Source organism: Oncorhynchus mykiss, chromosome 6 (assembly GCF_057628025.1).
Source record: "Oncorhynchus mykiss isolate SJ-2025 chromosome 6, ASM5762802v1, whole genome shotgun sequence".
NCBI lineage: Eukaryota > Metazoa > Chordata > Actinopteri > Salmoniformes > Salmonidae > Oncorhynchus > Oncorhynchus mykiss.
The window spans coordinates 63,760,001-63,784,165 of NC_143027.1; the positions used below are offsets into that span (position 1 = coordinate 63,760,001).

Genomic DNA, 24,165 nt, shown 5'->3' on the forward strand with positions numbered 1-24,165 from the left:
GGGTACAGAGGCAATCAGTCACGCTTCCTGTTATGGGCAAAACAATGTTGGAAGCTACAACACCCATTATACACTAAAAAGCTTCTGGACACAAATAAAGAATTAGATGATACAAAAGTGTTACATACTACATTTTCTAAGGAGACAGAGGGGGCTCTGTTTCTGACCTCTGGATATAGAAGGGATGTTCATGTCAAGCCTTCAAAACTGTTACAGGGCATTAATAGATGTCATCCAGCATCAGAAACACAGATAAAGTCTCAATGCAAGTAGTGTTTCATCGCCTATAGTAACATCAACAAACTGAATTCGTGTTATTATCATGTCAGTGATTTCAAGAGCAGCAGAACATGGCTTTATTAATGTATTTCACAGCGATGAGCCATTCATGAATGCGTTGGAGTGTGTCCTTTTAGCTGAACAGGAAGCTGATGAATTCAATGAATTTTTGTTGTTGTAAATGAATAAAGCATGGAGAGAGAGCAGGGTCATGCAGCATTTCAAATGAGAGCTTTGACTGATTGGCTCATCAATGTCATCAGATAGACTCGGAGGTCTGTGGACTCTCACAAAGCACTGATGACTGCCTCCAAGACATTCAAAATTAATGTCCACATGGAACATTCATGACTGGTTCCAACTAGAGGTCGACCGATTATGATTTTTCAACGCCGATACCGATTATTGGAGGACCTAAAAAGCCGATACCGATTAATCAGCCGATTTTTTTACAATTTATTTGTAATAATGATAATTACAACAATACTGAATGAACACTTATTTTAACTTAATATAATACATCAATAAAATCAATTTAGCCTCAAATAAATAATGAAACATGTTCAATTTGGTTTAAATAATGCAAAAACAAAGTGTTGGAGAAGAAAGTAAAAGTGCAATTTGTGCCATGTAAGAAAGCTAACGTTTAAGTTCCTTGCTCAGAACATGAGAACATATGAAAGCTGGTGGTTCCTTTTAACATGAGTCTTCAATATTCCCAGGTAAGAAGTTTTAGGTTGTAGTTATTATAGGAATTATAGGACTATTTCCCTCTATACCATTTGTATTTCATTAACCTTTGACTATTGGATGTTCTTATAGGCACTTTAGTATTGCCAGTGTAACAGTATAGCTTCCATCCCTCTCCTCGCTCCTACCTGGGCTCAAACCAGGAACACATCACCAACAGCCACTCTCAAAGCAGCGTTACCCATGCAGAGCAAGGGAAACAACCACTCCAAGGCTCAGTGCGAGTGACGTTTGAAACGCTATTAGCGTGCGCTAACTAGCTAGCCATTTCACTTCGGTTACACGAGCCTCATCTCGGGAGTTGATAGGCTTGAAGTCATAAACAGCGCAATGCTTGACTCAGAGCTGCTGAGTCAACGAAGAGCTGCTGGCAAAACGCAAAGAAAGTGCTGTTTGAATGAATGTTTACGCGCCTGCTTCTGCCTACCACCTACCACCACTGCTCAGTCAGATTATATGTAACGCAGGACACGCTAGATAATATCTAGTAACCATGTGTAGTTAACTAGTGATTATGATTGACTGATTGTTTTATAAGATAAGTTTAATGATAGCTAGCAACTTACCTTGGCTTACTGCATTTGCGTAACAGGCAGTCTCCTTGTGGAGTGCAACGAGAGAGAGGCAGGTCGTTATTGCGTTGGACTAGTTAACTGTAAGGTTGCAAGATTGGATCCCTCGAGCTGACAAGGTGAAAATCTATCGTTCTGCCCCTGAACGAGGCAGTTAACCCACCGTTCCTAGGCCGTCATTGAAGGTAAGAATGTGTTCTTAACTGACTTGCCTAGTTAAATAAAGATTAAATAAAAAATATTTTTTTAAATCGGCCAAATCGATGCCCAAAAATACCGATTTCCGATTGTTATAAAACCTTGAAATCGGCCCTAATTAATCGGCCATTCCGATTAATCGGTCGACCTCTAGTTCCAACACTGTCTTTGGAAAAAAAGGAGAAGAGGAGAGGTGAAATAACAGACAGAAGAGAGAGAGAGGATAGAGAGAGAGAGAAACAGAGAGAGGTGGACAGCATTACCAGCACATGGGCACAGCAGAAGCACTGAGCACCTAGCTAAGCTATAGCTGGCCATGTGTGTGTTGTGTGCTGTGCTGCTGGGTGTTGTGCTGTGTGGAACAGGAGAAGAGAGGCCAGCACAGCTGTAGATGCCAGAGGTCAGAGCATTGACACACTGTCAAAGAGACTGAGAAAGAGGCACACACAGTCAGGCAGACCCCTCCTCTTAATGCTCCCTTTAACAAGGGGAAGGGCACCCTGGGGTTTAGGATTACCACCGTGGGAGACCAGAAGCCTGCCAGGCTGAGAGAGACTAGTGGTGGCTAAGTGTGGCTCGCGCTCAGGCTTACTACTGGCATTCAATTAAGCCCACCGTGCTACTGTACAAAGGACTAGAGGGAGGGAGGCATCCACAGCCTCACAGCCAAACTGCTGCAGTTGGCTAAATAATAACCAAGCTCTATTCAACATTGTTAGAAATCAAGCGGTCATAGCTGCATCACAGCACAATCTGTTGTGGTGCAAAAACATAAAAAGCTTGGTTTTATCAATCACAGACAGTGAGCATCCTGAACACTGCAGAACAATGCATACTTAATGCTTCCATAATTTCCTCACTCCTGGGTAATTTGTCCCTTGTCACACGAGGCACTTCAATTTCAGCAGCCACTGCTGTTGTTGTTTAATCAGACCCATACAGTCACAGATCTGGATCAGATCATTACAATGCAATCAAGAGGCAGGTCTCAATTACAGATGCACAAAAAAACAGAGACTTTTTAAAAACTCTAATCATCTCACACAATAACAGTACATTATGAGGGTAAACGTGTTAAGCGTTTAAATAGCAATATTGTATCGGGAGCCACCCATCTCGTCATCCCTCACACTGTTTAGATATCAGAAGCAGGACCTGATCTTTGTCTCATCCCTTTCTCCACTCTTAAATTTCACCTTCTCAGTGAAATAGCAAGGCTCTCTCATCCACCTCTTCCTCAGTTTCAATGCCAAGTCTACTCAACCCTGTAGGCTACCATCCATTGCCAACTCGTCCATGATACAGGCAACAATTTTGGTTTTCTTTTTTACACCTTATAGTGTGCTCTAAAATACGGAGTATGTCCAGATTCTAAAAACATACATTTATTCAACATTAAAAATATTAACATCTCAAAAGTGCCCTTTTTGATGTTGTTCAGTATAAGACATTGTTTACATCAGATTTCCAGAGTGGGCTCTATGCTAACTGTTAAGTTATGAGCACCACCACCATAGTGAATGGGAAAATGGATTCAAAGGGAACTCTCTCCGCTGGTGATTTGCTGAATGTACAATCCCAAAGGAGGGCTGTGATTGGTTAATGACCTATAATGTCAATTTCTCATACTATAATATGTCTTATCTTCAAACGTACCAGAGACCACTCTGGAAATATGTTTGAAATGTTTGAAAAGTATTTTGTTCCAAACAATATGTATAAAATAAGCTAAATTAAAAAGGGTACTTTTTATGTCGAATAATTCATGTGAAAATGTGTTTTTCAGATTCTATTCATTCTCAATATTTTAGAGCAAACTATAAAAAGTGACCACAAGATGTTGTCTGTATCTGTCACGACTTCCATCGGAGTCGGTCCCTCTCCTAGTTCGAGCGGCGTTCGGCGGTCGACGTCACCGGCCTTCTAGCCATCACCGATCCACTTTTCATTTTCCATTTGTTTTGTCTTTGTTTATTTACCCTCGGGTTTCCCCCATATTTGTGTGCGTGTTTGTTTTATTTTAAGGCTGTATCTGACAGCTGGTAGATTGTTGCCGGGTTTTGTTATGACGCCTGTTTATTTATATTTATTTGTATTTTTCCAGCACCATAGTATTGTGTTTATACTGGTGTTTTTTTGTATTAAATACCTTGTCCACGCATCTCAGCTCTCCTGCGCCTGACTCCTTTCACCACTTACCCACAGCCTTGACAGTATCATGTACAGTTCACAGATCATAGGGTCTTACAGTAGGCATGTACAGGTCTAAAAAGGGCCTAAAATGGCCACTTTCATCATGATTTTCTCAAAAATGGTTTGTGATACAAATAAAAAAGCATGTCAAACATCCATCCTTCCGAATTAAGTTTCTATGTGAGAAATGCCAGAACAATCTGAGATACAAGAAAAACTTTTTGGGGCTATCCTTGCATGGAATCACCTAAATATTTTTGGGGGGGTCAATCATACATGTATTTAATTATTTTTGGAAAGGGCACACAGAGCTGGTTTTGCCGCTTATAGATGTCCCCCAGTGTTTGTTATGAAGTTGACGTGTTAATGAAGGAAAGTCACCCAGTAAAATACTACTTGAGTAAAAGTCTAAAATAATTCAGTTTTAAATATACTAAGTATCTAAAGTAAATATAATTGCTAAAATATACTTAAGTATCAAAAGTAAAAGTATAAATCATTTCAAATTCCTTATATTAAGCAAACCAGATGGCACCATTCATTTTTGGGGGGGAGGGAGTAGCAGGGGCACACTCCAAGTTCTTTTGAGAAGTGTGTAATTGGACCATTTTCTTGTCCTGCTAAGCATTCAAAATGTAACAATTACTTTTGGGTTTCAGGGAAAACATAAGGAGTAAAATGTACATGATTTTCTTTAGGAATGTAGTGAAATAAAAGTATGATATATACAGTGGGGCAAAAAAGTATTTAGTCAGCCACCAATTGTGCAAGTTCTCCCACTTAAAAAGATGAGAGAGGCCTGTAATTTTCATCATAGGTACTATCACATTGTAGGAATTTTAATAAATTTATTTGCAAATTATGGTGGAAAATAAGTATTTGGTCACCTACAAACAAGCAAGATTTCTGGCTCTCACAGTCCTGTAACTTCTTCTTTAAGAGGCTCCTCTGTCCTCCACTAGTTACCTGTATTAATGGCACCTGTTTGAACTTGTTATCAGTATAAAAGACACCTGTCCACAGCCTCAAACAGTCACACTCCAAACTCCACTATGGCCAAGACCAAAGAGCTGTCAAAGGACACCAGAAACAAAATTGTAGACCTGCAACAGGCTGGGAAGACTGAATCTGCAATAATGTAAGCAGCTTGGTTTGAAGGAAATGGAAGACATACAAGACCACTGATAATCTCCCTCGATCTGGGGCTCCACGCAAGATCTCACCCCGTGGGGTCAAAATGATCACAAGAATGGTGAGCAAAAATCCCAGAACCACACGGGGTGACCTAGTGAATGACCTGCAGAGAGCTGGGACCAAAGTAACAAAGCCTACCATCAGTAACACACTACGCCGCCAGGGACTCAAATCCTGCAGTGCCAGACGTGTCCCCCTGCTTAAGCCAGTACGTCTGAAGTTTGCTAGAGAGCATTTGGATGATCCAGAAGAAAATTGGGAGAATGTCATATGGTCAGATGAAACCAAAATATTACTTTTTGGTAAAAACTCAACTCGTCGGGTTTGGAGGACAAAGAATGCTGAGTTGCATCCAAAGAACACCATACCTACTGTGAAGCATGGGGGTGGAAACATCATGCTTTGGGCTGTTTTTCTGCAAAGGAACCAGGACGACTGATCCGTGTAAAGGAAAGAATGAATGGGCCATGTATCGTGAGATTTTGAGTGAAAACCTCCTTCCATCAGCAAGGGCATTGAAGATGAAACGTGGCTGGGTCTTTCAGCATGACAATGATCCCAAACACACCGCCCGGGCAACGAAGGAGTGGCTTCGTAAGAAGCATTTCAAGGTCCGGGAGTGGCCTAGCCAGTCTCCAGATCTCAACCCCATAGAAAATCTTTGGAGGGAGTTGAAAGTCCGTGTTGCCCAGCAACAGCCCCAAAACATCACTGCTCTAGAGGAGATCTGCATGGAGTAATGGGCCAAAATACCAGCAACAGTGTGTGAAAACCTTGTGAAGACTTACAGAAAACTTTTGACCTCTGTCATTGCCAACAAAGGGTATATAACAAAGTATTGAGATAACCTTTTGCTATTGACGAAATACTTATTTTCCACCATAATTTGCAAATAAATTCATTAAAAATCCTACAATGTGATTTTCTGGATTTTCTTTCTAATTTTGTCCGTCATAGTTGAAGTGTACCTATGATGAAAATTACAGGCCTCTCTCATCATTTTAAGTGGGAGAACTTGCACAATTGGTGACTGACTAAATACTTTTTTGCCCCACTGTAAATAGTAAATAGTAAAGTAAAGTACAGATACCCCCCCAAAATACACTAGTAGTACTTTAAAGTATTTTTACTTAAATATTTTACACCACTGGTTGGCAGAATAGGCACATGTACAGGTAACTGCCAAAATAATGGAAACACTTAAGTAAACTAGGTATACAAAGTATATTGGAAGAAAGAACGCAGTTGTTTCCACACGGGTGTGGTTCCTGAATTAATTAAGCTATTAACATCCCATCATGCTTAGGGTCATGAAGAATGGTGTCACATCCCTCCAATAGAGTTCCAAACACTAGTAGAATATATGCCAAGGTGAATTGAATCTGTTCTGGCTCGTGGTGGCCAAACAGTCTATTAAGACGCTTTATGTTGGAGTTTCCTTTATTTTGGCAATTACATGTATATTGCTTCATTTACATATTTGAATACAATATTTCAAGAAAATGTGTAATAATAATAATCTCATATTTGTGTCTACATTCAACTTGTAATGGACATTTTGATACACAGTGGGGAGAACAAGTATTTGATGTACTGCCGATTTTGCAGGTTTTCCCTACTTACAAAGCATGTAGTGGTCTGTCATTTTTATCATAGGTACACTTCAACTGTGGAGACGGAATCTAAAACAAAAATCCAGAAAATCGCATTGGATGATTTTTAAGTAATTAATTAGCATTTTATTGCATGACATAAGTATTTGATACATCAGAAAAGCAGACCTTAATATTTGGTACAGAAACCTTTGTTTGCAATTACATAGATCATACGTTTCCTGTAGTTCTTGACCAGGTTTGCACACACTGCAGCAGGGATTTTGGCCCACTCCTCCATACAGACCTTCTCCAGATCCATCGGGTTTCGGGGCTGTCGCTGTACAATATGGACTTTCAGCTCCCTCCAAAGACATTCTATTGGGTTCAGGTCTGGAGACTGGCTAGGCCACTCCAGGACCTTGAGATGCTTCTTACGGAGCCACTCCTTAGTTGCCCTGGCTGTGTGTTTCGGGTCGTTGTCATGCTGGAAGACCCAGCCACGACCCATCTTCAATACTCTTACTGAGTAAAGGAGTTTGTTGGCCAAGATCTCGCGATACATGGCCCCATCCATCCTCCCCTCAATACGGTAGAGTCGTCCTGTCCCCTTTGCAGAAAAGCATCCCCAAAGAATGATGTTTCCACCTCCATGCTTCACAGTTGGGATGGTGTTCTTGGGGTTGTACTCATCCTTCTTCTTCCTCCAAACACGGCTAGTGGAGTTCAGACCATATGACCTTCTCCCATTCCTCCTCTGGATCATCCAGATGGTCATTGGGATACTTCAGACGGGCCTGGACATGCGGTGGCTTGAGCAGGGGGACCTTGCGTGCGCTGCAGGATTTTAATCCATGACGGCGTAGTGTGTTACTAATGGTTTTCTTTGAGACTGTGGTCCCAGCTCTCTTCAGGTCATTGACCAGGTCCTGCCGTGTAGTTCTGGGCTGATCCCTCACCTTCCTCATGATCATTGATGCCCCACGGGGTGAGATCATGCATGGAGTCCCAGACCGAGGGTGATTGACCGTCATCTTGAACTTCTTCCATTTTCTAATAATTGCGCCAACAGTTGTTGCCTTCTCACCAAGCTGCTTGCCTATTGTCCTGTAGCCCATCCCAGCCTTGTGCAGGTCTACAATTTTATCCCTGGTGTCCTTACACAGCTCTCTGGTCTTGGCCATTGTGGAGAGGTTGGAGTCTGTTTGATTGAGTGTGTGGACAGGTGTCTTTTATACAGGTAACGAGTTCAAACAGGTGCAGTTAATACATGTAATGAGTGGAGAACAGGAGGGCTTCTTAAAGAAAAACTAACAGGTCTGTGAGAGTCGGAATTCTTACTGTTTGGTAGGTGATCAAATACTTATGTCATGCAATAAAATGCATATTAATTACTTAAAAATCATACAATGTGATTTTCTGGATTTTTGTTTTAGATTCCATCTCTCACAGTTGAAGTGTACCTATGATATAAATTACAGACCTCTACATGCTTTGTAAGTAAGAAAACCTGAAAAATCGGCAGTGTATCAAATACTTGTTCTCCCCACTGTACGTATACATAGATTTAGAAAATACTGTATTCGGTGTGGTGCCTGGCCTTAGCCTATGCAGTATACTATTAAGGCTACCTGTAATTATGTAGTTCTAAGGTAGTATGGCTTCTGTTGACAAAAAATATATAATGCTAGACTTCGATCAAGAAATTAGACTCCGTTTCAGATTCTGTTTTTTTTTTTTTTTTCCTTTTTCCTAATAATGGAAATAACAATAAAATTATAGTTTTTGTGTTCGGTCAAGTCCTTCCTTTGAAATGGCTATCCATGTTTTGACCTTATCCTTACAACCTCACAGACTATATCTGACAGCAGCCAATCAGACTCTGTAACACCCATAACATCCATAACGGTAATTCTATGGTCTAAAGTAAAAAGCTATTTTTATAGCACTTTGCCGTGGGAGATCAAAACATTATCTTTATTTCTAGGGTAGACCCTGTAAGTAAAGACTATATGTTTGTATACCTAGCCACAGGAATCTACCCATGTCAATTATGAATCATTATGAACCTTCCTTTTGCTCCTCATACTATAAACACACAGACACGGGCACACGTACATGCACACACACTCACAGACGCATGAACGAACGCACGCACGCACGCACGCACGCACGCACGCACGCACGCACACACACACACACACACACACACACACACACACACACACACACACACACACACACACACACACACACACACACACACACACACACACACAGACACACACACACACACACACACACACAGCTGCAACAGGGTGCCCTTCACCTTTCAATTATCAAAGCAATAAGCTGACCCACAGACTAAATCCCAACACCAGGAAGATGATATTGACAAGAAATATCTACTAACAATAATCCCACTATAAGCTCGAAGAAAATGTACATTTCATACAAATTACAACTGTGTTTGCATTGTGATGATGACTCACCCTGGCTAATGCATTAACTCCCACCTGCTTCAATCAACAATATTCCTATGTCTAGTTCCCTCTAGTCCGGCGGTCTGACATGTGTCCATAACATTGTCAACACATGGTCATTCCCTATGGGATAGGTGCACCTGAGGTCTCTGTGTAGACTACTCATCTTTCACCAAACTAACACAGAAGAATAACAGTTTTGTGTGCAGTCTATGGCTAGCCTACAAATTATATTACAGGGTCCAAGATGAACCTCACAAGAATAACACAAGTAAACAACAATAGCATCCTTATAGTGAATGTGACTAACAAAATAATTTGTTTCACGATTCAAATCCAAACAACCAATAAGAAAGATTGATGCTAATTGGGAGACGTGGCTGTTGCTCAGCCAATATAATTTTTTGTTGTTGCTGTTGTTACTGTTGCTATTTGTCTTTATTTTGAACAAACATCTAACAGTGCACACCTCTCTGGTCATACCTTGCAGGATGAAAACAAACAACGGACTGTTCTATTCAAGCTTCACTACAGCTTCTAACCATACACCTTCTTACCTCAGTGGTTCTTACCTCAGTGGTTCCTCATATTGACTGAAACTTTAAACGGCACAAAAAGTGATTCAATTATTGCAGGATTAGTGAAACAAATCAATTGAAACGATTTCATTTCTCTTAAATGTGGCGGCTAGAATACATCACAACTCCCTTATAAGTCACTCACGAGCCACACACAAAGAACTCAAAGGCCTCAAATAAAAAATGTATGCATCATGTTTACTCCTTCACTCCTCCTTCCTTCCTCCTTCCTTACTCCTTCACTCTTCCTTCCTTACTCCTTCACTCCTCCTTCCTTACTCCTTCACTCTTCCTTCCTTACTAATTTACTCCTCCTTCCTTACTCCTTCATTCCTCCTTCCTTACTCCTTCACTCATCCTTCCTTACTCCTTCCTTAATCCTTCACTCCTCCTTCCTTACTACTTTACTCCTCCTTCCTTACTCCTTCACTCCTCCTTCCTTACTCCTTCACTCCTCCTTCCTTACTCCTTCGCTCTTCCTTCCTTCCTCTTTCACTCCTACTTCCTTACTCCTTCCTTACTCCTTCACTCCTCCTTCCTTACTCCTTCACTCCTCCTTCCTTACTCTTTCACTCCTCCTTCCTTAATCCTTCACTCTTCCTTCCTCTTTCACTCCTACTTCCTTACTCCTTCACTCCTCCTTCCTTACTCCTTCACTCCTCCTTCCTTACTCTTTCACTCCTCCTTCCTTACTCCTTCCTTACTCTTTCACTCCTCCTTCCTTACTCCTTCACTCCTCCTTCCTTACTCCTTCACTCCTCCTTCCTTCCTCCTTCCTTACTCCTTCACTCTTCCTTCCTTACTCCTTCACTCCTCCTTCCTTACTCCTTCACTCTTCCTTCCTTACTAATTTACTCCTCCTTCCTTACTCCTTCATTCCTCCTTCCTTACTCCTTCACTCCTCCTTCCTTACTCCTTCCTTACTCCTTCACTCCTCATTCCTTACTACTTTACTCCTCCTTCCTTACTCCTTCACTCCTCCTTCCTTACTCCTTCACTCCTCCTTCCTTACTCCTTCACTCTTCCTTCCTTCCTCTTTCACTCCTACTTCCTTACTCCTTCACTCCTCCTTCCTTACTCCTTCACTCCTCCTTCCTTAATCCTTCACTCTTCCTTCCTCTTTCACTCCTACTTCCTTTCTCCTTCACTCCTCCTTCCTTACTCCTTCACTCCTCCTTCCTTACTCTTTCACTCCTCCTTCCTTACTCCTTCCTTACTCTTTCACTCCTCCTTCCTTACTCCTTCACTCCTCCTTCCTTACTCTTTCACTCCTCCTTCCTTACTCCTTCACTCCTCCTTCCTTACTCTTTCACTCCTCCTTCCTTACTCCTTCACTCCTCCTTCCTTACTCTTTCACTCCTCCTTCTTTACTCCTTCACTCCTCCTTCCTTACTCCTTCACTCCTCCTTCCTTACTCTTTCACTCCTCCTTCCTTACTCTTTCACTCCTCCTTCCTTACTCCTTCACTCCTCCTTCCTTACTCTTTCACTCCTCCTTCCTTACTCCTTCACTCCTCCTTCCTTACTCCTTCACTCCTCCTTCACTCCTCCTTCCTTACTCCTTCACTCTTCCTTCCTTCCTCTTTCACTCCAACTTCCTTACTCCTTCACTCCTCCTTCCTTACTCATTCACTCCTACTTCCTTACTCCTTCACTCTTCCTTCCTTCCTCTTTCACTCCTACTTCCTTACTCCTTCACTCCTCCTTCCTTACTCCTTCACTCCTACTTCCTTACTCCTTCACTCCTCCTTCCTTACTCCTTCACTCCTCTTTTCTCACCCTCTTTACTACTGCTCCAGCCTTTAGTGGAAATGTGATTACATGGGTGGTGTGCTCCTGTGGGTCTCTATGGCATGATGCTCATCATAGAAGCATCCCTCTATCCGGGTTACATGCTGGGAAATGGGGCCTCGCATTGAGGGACTAAAAACTGTCAATCATACTGAACAAAGGAGCCAAGAACATTTTAAAAAGAAGTTCATCTGTACAAATATTCTCCTCAGCGGGCAATAACTGCTGCCTTTTTATTCATTCTCACAGCAATAAATTGACTACACAAAGACTCAGTCAATTAAAGCTATCTCCCCCTATGACAGATGATAAGCGCATCAGTGCTCTGATTTAAAAAAAAAAGGCTAATATGCTCTATGCAGACAAGTGGCAGAACTTTTTTTTTTAAGCAATAACATTCCCTAAATGCATAAAAGGCTGGTTTGTGTGCATCAATGGTAATGATTCATAGTGACCACAGCCAAGAAAGAAAGGAAAGAGATACTAGTCTTTCAGGCACTCTTTGGCACAAAGATTGTATTTGGCACAAATCAACACAACAGGACACACACACACACACACACACACACACCTAAGAACCACATGGACCATAATGGGTATAAACAATTATAAATCTTATTTTTAATGCATTCAATTAATAGGACAGCCTACTTAAACATCATAAAATCAAAATCATCTCATAACCTATTGTTGTTATTATTATTGTTAGGCCTATTATTAGGCTATTATTATTATAATTATCAATATCATCATAATTATGATCATTATTAGCCTACCACTTTTTCTTGGTTCAAGTCGTAGGCTACAATGGTAGGAGCCTATCATCATCATCATCATCATCACCATCATCATCTGCCTATATCATTTTCCGGGTGTGAGGTTATTATACAATTATGCAACAGACCCTATGTGGGTTAACCTATGTGGTTTCTAGGACGAAGTATGCTGCACGTGGCTACATACAATATAACCAAAGGGCGCATGGATTCAAGATTATTTTTTTAAGCAACATCCATGCTGTTATATAGGCTAATATGATAATATTTTCAGAGTGTCAAACAAGTTCGTGCCAGCTACACATCACCGCCTACTCAAGTGTGAGATCATTGATGAACAAATATCGGTTTCTAAATTCCATTGGCACACACTCAAAAACACACCAATATAGCACACACTCACAAACACACCAATATAATACACACGGAACTGAATTCCCCAAAAGAAGATGAACGTTCAAGGAATAAACGCAAGAGAATAATATGTTCAAGTTCTCGGCCAGCCGAGATGGTCAGTGCTTCTATAGTTTCGTTCAACCATGTCTGCAGCGGAGACGGTATAGAAATATATAGGGCTAGATATTATGCAATATCTTTGGTCTGCAGCACCAGCTTCTGAAAGGGGGAAAAGGCGGTTCCGTTCCAAAAAGGTGTTATCCTGCAGAGGTAGTAGTAGCCTAGAAAGGATATCAATAAACACTTACCGACTAAAGCGTTGAGGAGTAATCCAAAAATGCATGGAACAAGGCAGAGCCTTCTGGTAGCCATTTAATCACTTTGAAATATATTACGATACTTGAAAAAACAACGTGAGGCGATCAGAAGAAAACAGACATACGGCTAGCTCTTCATGTTCCGAGCTACAACAATTGGTGGCTCGCAGGGGTAGAACTTGCTTGCGCCATTTTGCACATCTATCAGGAATCTGTCAGCATCTCGTGCTCTCTCCTCTATACCTCTGTATCCCAGAGCCGCTGCCTCACACACATATCCACGTTGTAGCTTTTACCACGAACTACACTTCTCTTCCATCTGTCTCCCCTCCTCCCTCTACTGCATTCGCAATTTTTTTTTTTAGGAGTCTCTACTCTGGGAACAAAAGCGACCAGACCGCTGCACTCACAAGGCATATAGTAAAGCCACTATTAAGCTATGCTTAGTTTGCAAGTGGATCTATATTTAAAACAAATATTAGACCATAATTTGTACCATTAGAGTACTGTATCCAAATAATTTATTCCCATCGTTATAGGCTAAGCCAAATGTATAAACTAACATTAATTTCATGTTTTCTAATGTGTAGTTTAGGCTTATAATAATACAATAATTCAAATAATAATACTTAATGTTGTGAATAATATTCGAACAATGCTGTTATCTGTTGAGTTGTATTACTAGTATTATGAAATATAATGATACATGTTAGTCAAAGGACAAATAACTGAAATATAATTTTTGGTGAAGGTGTCAAAATCTGAAATGAAAATAACATGATTTTTGTTGAAGGTGTTAAAATCTGAAATGAAAACAACAATGGCAAAGTGCGCTCACAAATCACCCCTTATGCTGCTCGACATTTCAGTGATTTATTGTCCATCAATTATTCTGGACCACTTTCGGATCACATCGTTGAAAAAAAAAGATGTTACATTGTCGACCAAGAGAAGAGGAGTGACATCTAACGGTGATGAACATTATTGCAACTTACCAGCAGAGCATCACTAGGTGGAATTCCCCAATTGAAGCGCCGTTATAGCGTAGTTGCCGCCTCTGTTCAGCTATTATATTCCACTCCTTGCTTATCCTTATGTGCGAGGAATGAAGACAGGTGAGTTTTGTGTTTCTTTCCTCTCATTAATGGGATGCTACTGAAGCAAACGTAGCTCGATTAAATCTTGAAAATCTTGTATTTTTCCATATATCATTATATCTTTCTCATTACGGAGTACTCTCTCGCCATTTAAACAACATGATATTTCATTGATCCTACCTCCTCACATTGTTTCTTGTTGTTCTTAAAATTCAAATTCTATATTGCGCCAAGTTTGCGCGCACCCCATCTTCCATAACGTTGTCATGGAATATATCAATGTTGTTTCCAACCATATAATTAAGAATTACAAGAACTGAATAGGATCTCTATGTTTCCAATTACCAATCAGCAACTGCACCGTAAATCCGGATGCATATTGAACGTTGAGATTGCTGAAAGGCCAGTCTCTTTGGCAAATGACAGGAGTGGAATGTTAGCTAAAAAATACTGTTATCCAGACTACAGTTACTGTAACTGTAAATTTAGAAGGTGATATTTCAGAATATGTTGCGAGTAGGCCTAGATTATATGCCTATAATCTAGGCCTATAGGTAAAGTAGCCTGTAAATGAACTGTGGTGTACTGCTATATTGCATTAACACCTTTATAGCATACGGTAAACCTAGCCTATGGTCCAGGAAGGTTCAATCACATTTTGGCATTAAAAATATAAATATGCCTATTCATGGACTCTGTCCACTTTCATTCATTTCATGATAATATTGTATCTTTAATCTCCATATACCCAAAACACAACAAAATGATTTTATATAGGCCTACTAAAGTTGTTATTGTACTCCATTATGTTACTATGCGTAAGGCAATCCTACTATGCAAACTACATTTTCATGAGTTATCCTTAGTAATGGACAGATTTGATTTCCTTAATAGGCCCACCTCTTATGGTGTGATTGCAATCTTGGAGGTTCTAATTTACATCTTATTAACCCCCCTCTCTTGTTCTAAGCGCCTGGTGCCTCAGTTTGAGGTAGCCTAATGGAACCAAGTAATACACCTACTGTAAGTCTGCAACATTAACCGACTGTCATGTGTAGGAGAGGATATGTGTGAGAAATGTTAAAAGATAAAGCCTCTGTTTTTCTCTAAGGTGAACTATTGTAATCACAAAACTACACATACCTCCTAGTAAGTTCTTCAAAGATGACAAGTTGGGCTATTTTTTATTCTTGTATTGATATATAATTACAGTGTGTGTATAATGTTTCTCCTATTTTAGTGTATGGCATGTGTTCCACCTAGGTGTAACGAATTGAGAGTTGTGGGAATGTACGTTTTTGGTTTCCCATTGGTTCCGGGAACAAAGCCATACGTTTCCTGACCAGTAAAACCACATGTTTTGTTAATGTTCTGAGAACGGAAATTAAAGGTTATTTGAAGGTAATTAAATAATGTTCTGAGAACGTTCTCCAAATGTTCATATTTTGAAGGGCATTTTAAGGTTATGGAGGCCACTTAGTGTTTCAGGAAGACTTTAATTATCACTACTAGTTTAGGTTAACTGTTGTCAACGATAGGACACATGGAAATGAATTTGTTTGGTATTAAAAATGCAAACACATTTCTTCTTTATTGTGGCAAAGCATCAGTAAGATTGCAACCTATGATTTTCTGTTTTTTTATCCATGGAATGAATCCACTGCACCACCAGGATGGAGCTAGCATGCCATGTTTTTATAACTCATACAAAGCTGTTCAATTTAGTCGATTCAAACAGACCCCATTTCAAAGGAAACAAGCACTCCTTAACGTTCTGAGAACCATATGTTTCTTAAAGCTTGGTGAGAGCGTGGTTGTCCTATGGTTATTTTGCATACAACCTTCCCACGACATTTTGTGAATGGTGCAGGATATTTGCTTGGTTTTGGAACATTCTCAGCACATTTGAGGAACTTTACAAAATATTGTTATTTTCTTGGTATTTCATTACTTTAACAGAACGTTTCCCTAAAAGTTGGTTACATTTACTGTTTGGTGATGTCCTAGAAACGTTCTCCAACTGGTTTGGCATTGTGAATGTTCTCAAATAGTTATGAAACAACGTTCTGTGGGAATTTCAGTACATCAGCATAACATTTCCCACAGGTTTCCTATGGTATTATTTAAAGTAATGTTCACGTAATGTTCAGCGAACCTTAAGAAACAACTTTCTTCTGTGGGAATTTCAGTACTTCAGTATAACGTTTTCTGCAGGTTTCCTCATGGCTCTATTTAAAACCATGTTCTCAGAACATTAAGAAAACTTTCCGTAAAAACCACAAGAAAACAAGAAAGTTAAAATAACTTTCTAAGAATGTTATTTAAAAACATATACATTCCTTTCTCACGTCAGCAAAACTCTCTCTATCCTCTATCTTGTTAAGTGTGTTCAGGTGTGTTGGCCGCGCCCACTAATGCCACACCTGATGTGCTCGCTGGGCACTGACACCGGTTACACAGGGAACAGAGGACCAAGAGCAGTCAAGGCAGAACTCTCCGTAGCCATACGTATCCATGCATGGTTGTTCATGGGACTGTAATATTAGTGAAACATCAAGACCAAAGATGATCAGAAGGAGGTCAAAGAAGGGTTACAAACAGTCAGACAAATCTTTGTTCAGTTATCCTCATCTCTTTATTAAGATGTTTTATTTACACAACAGTAGTTTGCTTGACATCTTGAGTTGCTGTGAGTTTGACAAGTTCACTGATGGTAACACAGTGTGGATAAACTTCTAAAAAAACAAGATTACTTCTCATCCATGTCCACAACTTTGACCAGCCATATATACACTGAGTATACAAAACATTAGGAACACCTGCTCTTTCCATGAGTTAGACTGACCAGGTGAAAGCTATGATCCCCTATTGATGTCACTTGTTTAATCCACTTCAATCAGTGTAGATGAAGGGGAGGACACATGTTAAGCATTGAGACAATTGAGACATGGATTATGTATATGTCTCATTCAGAGGGTGAATGGCCATTATAAAATATTTAAGTGACTTTGAACGCGCAATGGTAGTAGGTGTGAGGCGCACCGGTGTGAGTGTGTCAAGAACTGCAATGCTGCTGGGTTTTTCAGGCTCAACAGTTTCCTGTGTGTCTCAAGAATGGTCCACCACCCAAAGGACATCCAGCCAAAAGGGGTGGAACTCAATATTAGGAAGGTGATCGTAATGTTTAGTACACTCAGAGTATATGCTACAGCCACCTCCAAAACTAAAGGTTTCATCAGGAATTTATCGCTAACACAAAAATCCTCTAATTTTTTAAAGACCAAGTTAAATTGCACTTCTTGACATTTTTGAGACTGACAGTCTGAAGTTGCCATGGCCCCAACTTCCATAACAATTTAATAAACCAATGCTGGAATGCATAAAAAGGGGAAGACATATTACTGTGCAAAGCTGATGCCAACATGGAAGGGCCAAGTGTAGTGATGGACAGGTGTTTAGCAGTGGACAGGTGTGTTAATCAGCGAGGATGGCTGTGACGACACACTGTGCAAGAGGGAGAGAAGAGCATCAGAGCACTGCCCGGACGTACGTAATGTAGCACCGACTCACTCATAGACACCCTCTACTGCCTCTGTCACGCAGCGATACCACCGCCAACATGTTAATCCTACTTTCACAATGCAAGCTCTTTTTCAAGACACTGCACACATACACATAGGAAGATAATAGAAGTGCTCATTCACAAGAAGTGCTCCAACGGCAAGAGTTGACGATGATAGCGCGAGTGAGTATGACGTGAAAGAGGTTGTATACATGACACATTGAAAATAATGTACTGTAAAAAAAAAAAAGACTTAGTTCTGCTGGTGGCACAAGACCAGGGCCTCTATGATTGGACATTCAGGATAAAGCACAGTTCAGCTGGTTAAGAAGTAGAAGAAGAATGCACATATGTGACATCACTGGACAAGGTAGCTCACCACAAAGCACCAGAGAGGACACAGAGCCAGAATACATTGATCTTTTCTTTTTTAACAAAACTAAAAGCAAAATAATATATGCCATTTAGCAGAAACTTTTTTTTTAATCAGAATCTGTGTATCAGTGTTTGTGGTGAGGTTTTTTTTGACAACTAATGACGTGCTTCAGAGTCGGGTACACTGTACATGCATGCTGGCATGTTCCTCTACAGTTTTATGCAAAGACAGGCCACCTGAGTAGGGAACAGTAAAGACCAGTATTCTACAGAAATGTCTGCACTGAGAGGTAAGACCTGCAGGTAGACGGTCCTCTTCAACAATCAATCACCGCTCCTCAAATCCACTCTTCTTGGCACTGATATCACAAGGGTTTCCCTGCACTACTTTCCCTAACCTCACCCCTACTTGCCTTCACCCTCCGCCCCTTACCTCCCTGCCCTCATCCCTCTCTTCACATCACCCCCCTCCCACCTCCCTGCCCTGCACCTGCATCCACTCACCACTCAAGTGTTTATTCTTAGAGTCGAAAATAAATCCACTACAACAAGTGATATTTCCAGCCGAGATAAGACAAGACAAGCAGTTTTACTTAATCTTCTGCCAGCTTGGCTCCCACAAAAGGATTCTTATAAACATAATCTCCTTATTCATAATGATCTTCATTACATTAACAAGCAACCAACAAAATGAGGTATTCTATTGATAAAAGTTATATAAAAAAGAGAGGACCCGTTATTGAACTAACGTGCATATTTGATCAGATTAGAGCAAGATTTTACTACATTGAGCATCACATCTGCTTACTCTGGGCAAATATGCTTACAGTAAGGAACACTATGTACGGCAAGATATGTGGTTAGAAGGAAACAGTAGAAAGAACCAACTGGACCTCTTCAGTGAGAGCACACATTCTTCATGCCGGAGGCGGTTTTATGTCTTCAACGTTGGCTCTGTTTTCAACAGACCACACAAAGCCGCTGCAATAGGTGCCCCTCGAGTAAGAGTTTGAAACAGAGCTGAGAATGACACTACAAGGTGTGTATGTTAAAAACAGACGCTTCAGTAGAAATGTGAGTAAAGAACATTTAACACCTTCTCTAATGTTGCATATATACAATGCATACTGTACGCCTGTGAGATTCAAATGAACTGTAAACAGTCACCTTCTCACAGCTTCACTCAGTCTAAAAAAATATATTGGTAGTTATACTGTACACACAGTCCTATTAAATATTGTATTGGGTGGACACCTTTCATTAAAATGTAACTGACTAAATTAACCTGAATGAGTTCATCAGAGCACAATGATTCATTTCTAAAAGGAATTTTGAGTCCATAATGACTGGACTAATTGTATGGATCATAGATGGACTGAGAACGTTTTCCTGAAGATCGCGCTGTTCCCAATAGACCAGAAGGATACGTCTTGAGAAAAAAAAAAAAAAAAGCCAAAACAGGAGCACGTAGTGTACGAGACTGAGAATGTATGGGGTTTTCAATGCATTTAAGGGTTGTAAGATGAGAACTCAACGTTGACATGATTTTTGCTTAGATAAAGTTTGAGCATGCCTGATCCTGAGTGTGGTCTGTTCAAAGGGTAAAACTGGAATGCTTTAGTTATGAGACTCTTCTATATGCCTCTGAGTTCTAGCACCTATCTGGACTATCTTGAGTCCTCATTCATCTGACAGACCATACGACTCAATGTCTTGGGCCACGTTTACAACAGGCCCATTATACCTGTATAGTCTTTGATATGGGCATACTCTAATTTAGACAAAAAGCCTCACACAATGTATGACAAGACAGTCTTGTCCTTGTGTGGAGACTATTTTGAAGAACATATTTTGTTAGGGTACACAAAAGGTAACTATAAGAAATGTAAGCATGCATTATGTTCAATAAAATAATAAAGATGCTTGTTTAAAAATGCTATAATGGAAGAAATGAAAACATGAGGGTAATACATAATAGGGGATCTGTGTTTGTCAGAAGGATTATTTACAGTGCCAATGTAAAGTCTACACCACTTTGAACTTTTTTTCCACATTCTGTTGCGTTACAACGTGGGATCGAAGTAGATTTAATTGTATGTTCTGTCATTGATCTAAACAAAATACTCCATAATGTGAAAGTGAAAAGAAAATTCTACACATGTTTACAAATTAAACAACTCAAATATAGTTGTTGCATAAGTGTTCACCCATTTGTTTAGGCACGCCTAAAGTAGTTCAGACGTAACATTTGGCTTAACAAATCACATAAGTTACATGGACTCACTCTGTGTGAAATAATAGGGGTTGAACTGATTTTCGAATGACCATCCCTTCCTCTGTCTGCCATACATACACCATAAGTTCCACCTGTAAAGTCAAGTATTGAATTTCAAGCACAGATTCAACTACAAGACCAGGTATGCTTTTGGAAAGCCTCATAAAGAAGGGCAGTGATTGGTAGATGGGTTACCACAACAAATCAGACATTGAATATATCTTCAAGCATGGTCAATAATTATGCTGTGAATGATGTATTAAATATGCAGTCGTCCTTCTGAACTGAGCTGCAGGACAGGAAGGAAACTGCTCAGGGATGTCACCATGAGGCCATAAGGGGATTTTAAAACAGTTAAGAGTTCAATGGCTGTGATGGGAGAAAACAGAGGCTGGATCAACAAGATTGCAGTGACTCCACAATAATGACCTAACTGACAAGAGTGAAAAGCAGAACATGCATATGTATACAACAAGGCACTAAAGTAATATTGCAAAAAAACATGGCAAATTAATATACTTTTTGGCCTAAAAGCAAAGCCTTTATGTTTGGTGCAATTCCAACACAACACATCACTGACCTTATTTTCAAGCATGGGGTGGCTGCATCATGGTATAGGTATGCTTGACATTGGCAAAGACTGGGGAGTTTTTCAGGATGAAAAGAAAACGGATAGAGCTAAGCACACAGAATCCTAGGGAAAAACCTGCTTCACTCTGCTTTACACCAGACACCTGGAGAGGAATTCACCTTTCAGCAGGACAATAACCTACAACACAAAGCCAAATCTAAACTGGAGTTGCTTACCAAGAAGACAGTGAATGTTCCTGAGTGGGCAAGTTACAGCTTTGACTTAAATCTGCGCAATTGTTTATGGCAAGACTTGAAAATTGCTGTCTAGCCTTTATCCCCAACACCTTGACAGAGCTTGAAGATTTTGCAAAGCTTGAAGATGTGCAAAGCTCTTATGAGACTTACCCAGGAAGACTCACAGCGGTAATCACTGCCAAAGGTGTTTCTAACATGTATTAACTCAGGAGGGTGAATACTTACCTAAACAAGGTATATTAGTGTTTATTTTTCATTCATCTTTTAAAAAATATGTAATTTTTCTTCCACTTTAAAATGACAGAGTATATAAAAATGACAATTAAATCCAATTTAATTCCACAATGTAACGCAACAATATGTGACAAAAAGTTCAAAGGGGTGTAGACTTTACATATAATATTGTGAAAGACCTCAGGCTGGTGAGAGTCAAAAGTACAAAGAAAGAATGTAAATATGGCTGAAAATAGAAGTGGTTTCTAGGTCTATTTTTCTATGATATTTCCACCCCCCTCTCACCTGCAGAGGGAGGAGCTCAGACACAGCTGAGAAAGGATGAGTGAGATGGAATCACAAAGGGTGAGGTCTCCCAACAACTCCCAAGGCTTGTTCATCTGTAGTAGGTCTAGTAACAGGCTACCATATAGCAGGCCTGGTAACTTAACTGCTGCATGATTTACCTAAGGTGAAAAGTGATTTGAGGTAACTGGTAAATTAAAAATGTTTTTCTTCTCCCGTCCAAAGTAGGTGTAACATTGAGGGGGGTGACGACAGCTGGAAACCCAGATCTAATGGGACAACCGATAATGAGGTCAAGGGCAATAAACAGAGATCTGAGACAGTCCGTTATGTACCATACGTGTCATTTCCTGTAGGCAATACACATTGATGTATATAGAAAGAAGAGGACAAGAAGTTATTCCTGAAAGTATTGAAGGCTATGAATTCAAAACAGTTAAAAAACAGATTCCAAAAGTTGCACCTATCTGCATGACACAATTCAAATCACCAACAAACCGTCCTGTAAAGAAATGAGGTAGTGCTGTTGACTGGGAGCAAAACCAGGAGACTGCTGCTATAAGTTGTGTTATTTTGTCATACACCTACACATCTCATCTAGTCCCCCCCAAAAAAAATAATGCAACCTATATCAACTACATGTATTGTATCCGGTTCCTTCAAATTTTCTTCAATTGCCTCATTTATTTTCCTTTTTCGCCATTTTCAACATATTTGTCCTATTTTTATTGAATATAATCATCTATATAAATATACAGAGGTTAAAAAATGCACCTAAAATATTAGGCACCTGAGACCCCCAAGTCAGGGAGACCCCCAGTCAGGGAATGTGTGTGGATCCTGAGACAGCAGGAGGTTGGAGAGAGAGAGACAAGAGGTCTGCACTCTCAGTGTCTAAATATAAGGCTTCTTTCCTGGTGCTGGTGCTGGAGCAGGAGCATCCATACAGTGGAACAGCCAATAGGAACAGCTCAGTCATTGGAAAGAGGCCAGAGTGAGAGTGAAAGGGCCACAAGGTCACGGTTCTGCTCTATCGTCATCCATGGTGCTGAATCAAGAGCCTCTCCTCCATCATCAGTTGACCAAAGGTAGGTCTTGAAGTACCACACGGCCCACGCTCAATCTCAGAGTCCAACAGGTCAAGGCTTATAAAAAAAGGAATATCCTCCTTTCTACATTATGCTTCCGTCATCGTACGTCTGTAACAGGAGCCTGTAGCAAAGTACAGAGTAAGGCCAGACTAACATACTGCTGCTATGCAACAAAATGAATACCCATACATACTAGCACTAAAAAATATATACTGTATATATATATATACACATATAAAACAATGGATTCAAAGTACCTATAAAACTGAGCCAAGAAGAAGAAAATCAGATACTGAGGTGCTTTAAAAAAACAAAAAGAAAATGGATTCATCATGGATGAGGAAAAGAAAAAAGTCCAACTGGTCTTGGTGTGGGGGTTTGTTTCTCCTCTTGCTAAGGGCAAAGGTAGCTGTGCGCTGCAGAGTTAGAGTGGACAAGGCCGGTGCTGACGAAAGGAGAGGGGGACGGGAGAGGGGGGCAGTGTCTGGAGTCCCCGTTCCCCAGGGTCTCCTGCCCTGTCCGCAGGGGCTTGGTGGAGTGGAAGCCGTTGGTGAGCCCCATTCCCATATGCCGCCCCACATCTACAGTCAGCTGGGCTGCCACGCCCACCATGCCCCCAACCATGCCCTCTGGCTGCCCATTGTGATTTAACACTGGCTCCAGGACAGGGCCGGGTGGGACCTTGGGCAGGGGTTGTGTCTCTAGGGACTCCTCCCCTGGTGATGGACGTTGTGGTGCCTGGGCAGGCTCTCTGACTGGCTCCCCTGGATATTGTGGTGCCTGGGCAGGCTGTCTGACTGGCTCCCCTGGATGTTGTGGTGCCTGGGCAAGCTGTCTGACTGGCTCCTTTGGGTGTAAAGGGGCCTGGGCAGGCTGTCTGACTGGGGAGTAAGCTGCCTCGGAAAATGAGGGCCCCCTGGTGGCCTGAGAGTCCTCATCCTTGTCACTCCGCGCCTCCTGCCGCTCTTTCTCCAGGTCGTTCAACTCAGAGTGAACTATGACCTCTGCCTCCACCTGGTTACCGCTGCACAGGGAGGAGCCCAGTCGGTCCTCAGGGTCGCCCTGAAAAACACACACACAGCCCATGTAACAGTGGAGTCCTACAAGGCAGTGTGTTTGTGACCTTACACCAGTGGTATCAATCATGACTGAAAGGCAGCCATAATACAATTATAACACAGTCATTATTTCTTGCTATGCTATCCAGCTTTCTGAACTGCATACCATTCTCTAAACGAAATCACTGAGAAAACGACTGAACTGTCACCAGTAAAATAGAGCAGCGGTGGTATGTGGTGTG

General features: G+C 40.8%; 2 protein-coding genes across 2 annotated transcripts in view; both read right to left on the reverse strand.

Moving 5' to 3' along the window:
- igdcc3 (immunoglobulin superfamily, DCC subclass, member 3) overlaps positions 1–13,508 on the reverse strand; it is a 112,864-nt gene extending 99,356 nt beyond the window's left edge. The window contains exon 1 of the mRNA XM_021607201.3: positions 13,110–13,508. Coding sequence (XP_021462876.2) covers positions 13,110–13,173 — 64 coding nt within the window. The 5' untranslated portion in view covers positions 13,174–13,508. The remainder of the gene's footprint in view (positions 1–13,109) is intronic.
- A 7,968-nt stretch (positions 13,509–21,476) lies between these two features.
- igdcc4 (immunoglobulin superfamily, DCC subclass, member 4) overlaps positions 21,477–24,165 on the reverse strand; it is a 62,839-nt gene continuing 60,150 nt past the window's right edge. Inside the window, exon 20 of the mRNA XM_036980687.2 lies at positions 21,477–23,927. Coding sequence (XP_036836582.2) covers positions 23,259–23,927 — 669 coding nt within the window. The 3' untranslated portion in view covers positions 21,477–23,258. The remainder of the gene's footprint in view (positions 23,928–24,165) is intronic.